The 8,126-nt window shown below is 33.5% G+C and overlaps 1 protein-coding gene across 1 annotated transcript; it reads left to right on the top strand.

Moving 5' to 3' along the window:
• The first annotated feature begins 958 nt into the window (after positions 1-958).
• LOC127117575 (uncharacterized) lies at positions 959-4,083 on the top strand. The gene is made up of 3 exons (XM_051047637.1): positions 959-1,204; positions 1,929-2,263; positions 3,110-4,083. The coding sequence occupies exons 2-3, from the start codon at positions 1,942-1,944 to the stop codon at positions 3,826-3,828; spliced, it is 1,041 nt and encodes a 346-aa protein (XP_050903594.1). The 5' UTR covers positions 959-1,204; positions 1,929-1,941; the 3' UTR covers positions 3,829-4,083.
• The last annotated feature ends 4,043 nt before the right edge of the window (positions 4,084-8,126 follow it).

The following is an 8,126-nucleotide window of genomic DNA, read 5'->3' as shown; positions in this document are numbered from 1 at the left end:
AAACGGGTGTTGTTCTAACATATGAGGATTTACTAGAAGAACCAACTAATGCGTTCAAACCTTATAAGAAAAGAAAACATGTTGTTTCTGATACTCAGAAGATAGTTCAGAAGCCTTATAAAAAGAAGGTTGTACAACAGAAGAAGATTCAGAGGGAGATTAAAGAGGTAGTTTCCTCCACTGTCTTGATGTCCACTAAGACAAGAAATGGATAAACTCATCAGAAGACATCTTCATCTTTTGTCACCACTAATGCACCTATGAAGAAGATGAAGTTAAGAAAGATGATTCTTCCTTCTGAAATTGCAGAGGAAGGAGAAGAGGAAGAAGATGAAATCGAGGTACCTTTTGTCAGGAAGACAAAGGTTGTAGATGTCATAGTTCAGAAGGTTGTAGAGGGAACCATTAGGAGGGGAGTACAATTGATTATCTCTGCTCTAATGGGTCAAGCAAAGAAATAACTTACAACTTCTTATGCTCAAATGGAACCATTCAAGAGATGTTTTGAAGATTGTTGAAGCTATAACTATTATTGAATGTGCCTTTGAAGCTGAAGCTTATAATGTACTAGAAAAAGTTGTATTAGAAGCTACTACCAACCTTGCTTCTGAAGTTGTTGGTGAAAAGGAGCAAGTTGTGTTTCAAATGTTGTGGAGACTGATATGACAGATAACAATCTAAACTCTATCTTTGAGATTATTCTTCTACCTTAAACCATATATCATTAACACTTTCACCCAAACCATCCCCGTAAGGTAAATTCAGATTTTGAAATCCAATTTTTTTTTAAATTTTGTTTTTTCTTGATTATGAGATGATGTGTTCCGTTGCATTCAGATTCCATAATTTAATTTATTTATTTATTTTGACATAACTTATTTCAGAAAGACTTTATTGTGTATTTATTTGATACGTCATTGAAGTTCAAAAAAGACATAGGTGAAACTAAAAATTGTATTCCCCTTAAATTTAGAAGAAAAAAAAATCACATTTACATTCCCTTTGACCGGGATATACGATATAGTCACATTCACTCCACAACATCTTCACCTCTGTTCTCCATCACCTACACTTCTCCTTCACAACTCCACCCCACCATCATTTCCCTCTTCAAAATAGATTCATCTCTACTTTAATCTCCAGGAAGAAAGGGGAACATCTAAGAACTAGGGTTCACCGTTTGTTCTTTTCTAGTTTCTTCACGGTGAGCATTCCAAAATTTTCCAGTTTTTTACATGCATATAAGGTGTTTGTAAAATGTTCTGTGTGGGTTTTCCTTTTAGAATAACTGTGCACGCAAAAATTTGTGCTTTGATTTAATTAGATGTTGTTGATTTATATTTGAGTCTTTCTTGGTGACAGATAGCATTTGGATTGAATATTAAATGATTTTTTTTTGTTTGTAGTGGTATACACGTACTGTTTGTGTATTAAATTGGTGATTTTTGGAATGAAGGATTGGTGGTTAGTTGTGAATGAGATAAGGACTTAACTATGATGTTAGTACTTCAGATTCATGAGAGTACAATGTATGTACCGTGGGATGTAGTGTCTTAGTTAAAATAGTTAATGGCAAGAAAGGCGTCATATAAATTCGTGTTCATGCTTATTGTTTCAGAAGTCAGTTTTAAGTCATTCATTGAATACTCGAATACAAAAAGTTTTAAAGTAGGTTTGTGAACCAATTAGATAGACCTAAGTACCAAATATGTAGGCCTAAGTTCCAATTATGTAGACCTAAGCAATGCTGTGAAAAATGACAAGTGGGGGATGTAAATTTTAGTGTGAAAAGTGAAACCTGCAGAAAAAAAAATCCTCTCTTTATAGTTTTTATGTTTCAGTTTTCATGTTTCATTCACTGATAGGATATTCATTCTTGCTCATTTTATTTTGAATTAAGTTCTTATTTGTGGTGTTATAACCTGCAGTTATTTAGACAGCATGGATGTAGCACATTGCTATTTAGAAGGTAATGCAGATGCTGTTGAGTTTTGCCCACATAATGGGCACCATAATGTTTTAGCAGCATCCACTTACACACTACAAGAAGGTGATCAGCCCACTAGATGTGGAAGCATATCACTATTCAATGTTGACGGGGACACAGACAATTTTGACACCGTTTATAGTGAGGAGACTAGTGGGATTTTCGACATAAAGTGGAATCCACCCTCAGGGAACACGGGTCCTTTTTTAGGTCAAGCAGATGCTGATGGATACTTGAGAATTAAGATGCTGGATGGTTGCTATGATGGAGTACAAGGTATGGATTTCTCCCTTGATTCTTTCATTTCTATAACACTTTTTTCACCGGTGAGTACAACTACAAGCTTGATCGAAGTCTAAAAAAAATCTTTAGCACTTACTATCAGTATTGTTAAATAGCGGCTTTAGCTTAACAAAATTTAAACAAATCACCATTGTTCCGCAATACACAATTTAGTACCAAGTGTTGTTTAATAGTAGCTACAGAGGCGCTATAGCACTGTAGTTAAGTGGAATTCGAATAAACTGTTGTTTTCTGCGATCCGCGATTGACAATACTGCTTACCCTTGATAAATTGGCAGTGGAAAGCACTACATATCACCAGAAGAAATGTATTCACTAACAGTCAACTGCTTTTTAAAAGTATGAAATGCCAAACTTTAACATTTACATATTTTTAAAGTCCGAAAAATCCCATCATGACACTAACAAACATCCTTATATCAGGTTGGGTTCCTAATTGAAAGGCTTTTTTTTTTCCTTATATAGTATTGTACGAGTATTTTTTTCGTTATAACAAGCTGGATATGCACTTAGGCCTTTTTTCAGGTGGATTGGTTGTTTATTTAAATATCCATTACAAAATACAACCTCCTACTTTACAGTTAAACTTTAAGCAGTACCTTCCACATATCAAAGTTTCTTCTGTCTAGATAAAGTAATGACACATGCCTTTCCGTGTAAATATTTCATTTTTGTCAGGAGATACTGGCATTTATTAATGGACTCAATCACACCATCATATTATCTTGTTTCTAAGTTTATATTTTGCTACAGAGAGCTGCGATTCATTCCTTTGCTGAGTTACATTGTATTAAAAAATTGTTATTGATTCAACGACAGGGACTTGTTTAAAAGAGATTACAAGCGAAAAGATCAGTAACTCAATGTGTTTGTACCTTGATTGGAATCCTTCATCCACATCGATCACAGTTGGGCTTTCTGATGGCCGTGTTTCTGTTGTTTCTCTTCTTGAATCCAAGCTGGAAATACAAGAGGAGTGGAAGGCACATGATTTTGAACTTTGGACAACCTCTTTTGATATCCACCAGCCAAATTTGGTCTATACTGGCTCTGACGATTGTAAGTTTTGTTGTTGGGATTTGAGAGACAGTCCTTCCAATCTTGTATTTAAGAACTCTAAAGTCCACAAAATGGGTGTTACTAGCATTGAAAAGAGTCCTCATGACCCAAATAGATTATTAACTGGCAGCTATGATGAATTCTTGAGGGTTTGGGATTTAAGATCAATCTCAAAACCTGTTGATGAAACTTCAATCAGTTTAGGTGGAGGTGTTTGGAGGGTGAAGCATCATCGCGACATTCAAGGCCTTGTTTTGGCTGCCTGTATGCACAACGGTTTTGCGATCGTTGGTATTAAAGGCGACAAAGCTGAGGTGTTGGAAACATACAAGAAGCATGGTTCACTTGCATATGGAGCAGACTGGCAGAAAGGAGAAGTGAAGCTCATTGAAGGGAGAAGTAAACCAGTAGTGGCCACTTGCTCATTCTATGACAAACTTGTCAGGGTATGGAGGACCAGTAATGATATTGTCTTGTAAGTTCGTGTTTAACTTTGAGCCCTTAGTTTTGAAATGTAACAATAACTGTTTATTTTATTCAAATCATTGTTTCATTAAACATAGAAATATTACAACATCATAGTTTCTCCCCATTTTGCAAAGTTTGTCATTAAGGGAATTGTATTAGGAATCATAATTTTGAAATTCATTGTGATGAGTCCTTACTGGTGTAAATGCACTAAATTGTGTATGCATTCATTGAAGATGAAGATTAGGAATTTTTTAATTTTGAAATGAATTTTTCCAATCCATCGTATTGTTGTGATGAGTTCTTACCGGTGTAAACGATATACCTGCCATCCTCAGTTATAATACTCTGACATTTATAATAGTTTTACCGTTATACCATTAAGTAAATGATATTTTAAAAGTATGTCACCTTGTACTGAAAATTAGGAGTATTTATCGGAAATTTCTAAAAATAACTTTCTTTTATTGAAACAAAGATAAAAGTATCGACAATTTGGAATCTCTTGCAAATACATATTGGAACTTCTGAATTTTTCGATAAAGACACGTGTATTTTTATGTTTTTTAATTTCCAATTATTTCCGATATTAACCACAATATTCCGAAAATAATGAGAGGAGACCTATTTCGGAAGAGTTTTATGGAGTAAAGGGGTATTGAGAGAAAGTTTTAATCATCTATTTTGTGTCAATTGATAGAGTGCCAAATGTTGAGTATCCAAAGCCAATGTTAATGGTAGGGGTTTGGGATTCGAGGTAGAGCAAAGAACTGAAAATTTAGAAGAATGGAGATATAAGAATTACATGGCGACTGTGAAGTATTTCATAGTGGGCACCCATGAGTTGCATCTCACATCTCTATACCTTAGATGGAATTATTATATATAACGGTGTTTGATCTATTGTTTGGACGGTTTGGACGATAAAAATCATTCGACTCGCAAGAGAAAAAAAATATGTAATTCGGTCTGATTCGGTTGATTTTTAAAAATAATATAAAATCAAACCAATGCGGTTTGGATTGGTTCGATTTTTAACATGATTTTATTGAGTCATCTATAGAAAAAAACATTATTTTTTGTTTATTCATTCATACATTACTAAATAACATCTAAATATATCATATTTAGACAAAAAATTCTTATTCAATATACAAAAAAATTAGATTAGTCAAAAGTGGAATAAAATACATATATAAAATAGTAGCATAAAATAATATTAAAGACATTATAATAAAACATAAAAAACATATGAGAGAAGAGATTAGAGAAAATGAAAAAAAGAACATAAGAGATGCGAGATTATAGAAGAAAAATGCAATAAAAATATAATTGGAAGAGAAAATAGTAACATAAATATAAGAAGATGAAAAAGAAAGACCATAAAAGAGAAGATATTATGGTAGAAAAAGCGAGACGTACATGACAAAGAAGATGAGAAAAGTGCGTGATACTACTAAAAGATATTTAAAAAGGTTGAAACTGAAATCCTAAGTGTGAGTAAGATAAAATTGTTCATAATTGTAAAGTTAAAGCATAATAGGTTTGAGTTTTGGATTGGATGTAGGATAAGTAAAGTTTGAGTTATAACATAATGCACTTTTGGTTTGGTTTAGTTCGGTTTGTAAAATATAATCCGCAAACCAAACCAAACCGCGCGGTTTTGTTAAAAAATGACCCAAAGACATCCGAATCATATGGGTTTTTTTGAGGTTTCAATTTGGTTTGATTTGATTTACGGTTTTTTGTTGAGTTAATTCGGTTTTAAACACTCCTAAGTCTATATTACTCTTTAACTTATAAATAAATAAAATTGTCAAGTTTAATTAATTTGTATGGTTTTCAAAATCTTGCGTAAATTTTTGGATTTTTCAGACTTAGACGGATATTTACAAGTAAATTTGCATTTTTTTGTCATATATTTCAAAACTTTTACACAAATTTGATATAAATGTGCGAATTTTATGCATATATCAGATATATGATAAAATCGATAGTAAAAATTTAAGTTTTCATCGAATTTTTGGATAAAGCTAATATAAAATAAGTGGGTGGCATCAAATTTATGGAAAAACTCATTATTATGGTTGTCTTGTTGGTGAATACTTAGGTCCTGAGAGTATGCTTCTCTCAAGGTCTCATGTTGAAGTCTTGCTAGGTGCTAACAATATTATGTTTAAGTCAATACAAAGTTTTATTCCGACTTTAAGTGGATCTTCACTAGTAGTCGGTGTGTGTGCTTCCATTGAATTAATCGGTCTCAAGGTTGGATACCAAAATAAAAAAACAAAAAAAAACGGGTATAAATGAATGGGGTGGCATTAAATGTTTAGGAAAAACCCGATATAAAATAAATGCATGAGTAGCACCAATTTTTTTTTGGGAAAAATCGATATACATGCATGGGTCTCATCAGATTTTCTATAAAGTTTGTATGGGATGCAGCTGCAACATGATTTCTATATAAATTCAATTAACTATTTTTTTCTTCTGAAAAAAATATTTTTTTAGTGAGGCAAAGAGGAAGAGATGGTAACATTATCCCTAGATTGAGTGAGATATAATGTTGGTGATGGTCCATTGTGTATCAAGACATGTAGATTAGCTCTCATTGGTTCTCACTATAGAAAGAATAAAGAGAATCATGGATCACAAGTTCTCCTTCGTATAAGGGTTTTGTAGAGGCAATGATAACGAGGTATATGTTAAGGTGCTATATCATGTTAATACAGAGGCACCTATTGAAGTGTCTAATCACACAGTGTTGCCAGAACACAATACTGGTGACGATCATTTGAGCTCTACGGGAGATGAGGTTGCATAAGGGTTCTAAGAAGGGTCATTCGACTTAGCATTGCTGACATGGTACCGTGACCATGCTGCCTTTCAATTATGGCAATGAGAGATATAAATATTTCTTATCTTTTTTTGTTAAATTTTTATATAAGTTGTGTGGTTTTGAATTGTATGTTTTATTGTAGTGTTTAATCTACGAACACATCCCCTTTCAATTGTAACACTCATGATATGGGTTCTATCATAGAAGGTTCCCCATGAACGACTAGATGTGACACCAAATATGCTTGCACAAACAATCTTGAGGAATATATGAGTATGATTGAATCACTCACCCACGATGATGTCATATGAACACCATACGTAGACCATCAAGTGCACTGTGATTTTGATGACACTACATTACTTTCAAGTTATATACGTCGGGGGAGTGCGGTGATTGTTTACCTTTTTTAGCGGCGTCTCTTCCAGTTTGACTATGTGCAAGGGATACCACAACCAAACTTTATTGTATCATCTAGCGTTGATGGATTTATTTATGTGTTAACGGGTGAGTTGAGTCGGTGCAATTAGAGAAAATATAGTGGTTATCATATTTCATATGCAGTGTTCGGATGGGTACTCACAATGGTACTTTAGGGTAGAGGTGTTCATGGGTGCGGGTCGACCCACAAACTTGCTGACTCATCCCACAAATTACTCGAACCCATTCATTTACGGGTTACCCAACCCAACCCATAATAACCCGTATAGTTTTGACTCAGATATCATGTTTGAGTTTTGCAACCCGCGAACTCGTTAACCCAATCCATTGATGTGACTTAAGTAATTTATTATCATTTTTATTATTATTTTAGATAAAAATATAAAATCAATATCTCACTAATAACCATAATTTTTCCAAAAAAAAACACTCTCCACCAATAATACTACTAGACCAATGAGTTTACATAATTCTAAGATTAAGTGTTATTTCTTATTTTCTTTTGTATCATTTCCAACTTATGTATTTAATGGAAATAATGTGTCTTGTTGAATTTTATACTATTATAAAGTGTTATGTCGTGTAGATGAGTTTTATTAGATATTATATGATGCTTTCATTGAATTTGAGTGTTATAAATTAGTATGATTGTAATGAATTGTGTTACATTTTTCTTACAACCGACAAAAAAAATCATAAAAATATATTTTTTATTTGAAACACAATCCGCAAATCCAACCCAATCCAACTCATTGATGAACGAGTCGGTTCGGGTCGATTTTGACAATGAAATTGCGGGTTTGACGACGGATCCAACCCATTGAAGTTTGAACGGGTTGGGTAACAGATTAGGTCAAACTCGGTCTAACCGAATTCGCGTACATTCCTACTTTAGGGTATGGCATTCTCTCATCATCCCTTCTACCTTAGTCGACCCTTTATATGTTATCGGACTGTCAAATATTGTTGGACCTTCAAATGACTTCCTAGTGTCGCCTCCACCACTTGGCATGACTGATCAATAGAGAA

Source organism: Lathyrus oleraceus, chromosome 2, assembly GCF_024323335.1.
Source record: "Lathyrus oleraceus cultivar Zhongwan6 chromosome 2, CAAS_Psat_ZW6_1.0, whole genome shotgun sequence".
Lineage (NCBI taxonomy): Eukaryota > Viridiplantae > Streptophyta > Magnoliopsida > Fabales > Fabaceae > Lathyrus > Lathyrus oleraceus.
The sequence above is the reverse complement of the archived record's forward strand: the minus strand, read 5'-3'. Positions and strand labels throughout refer to the sequence as shown.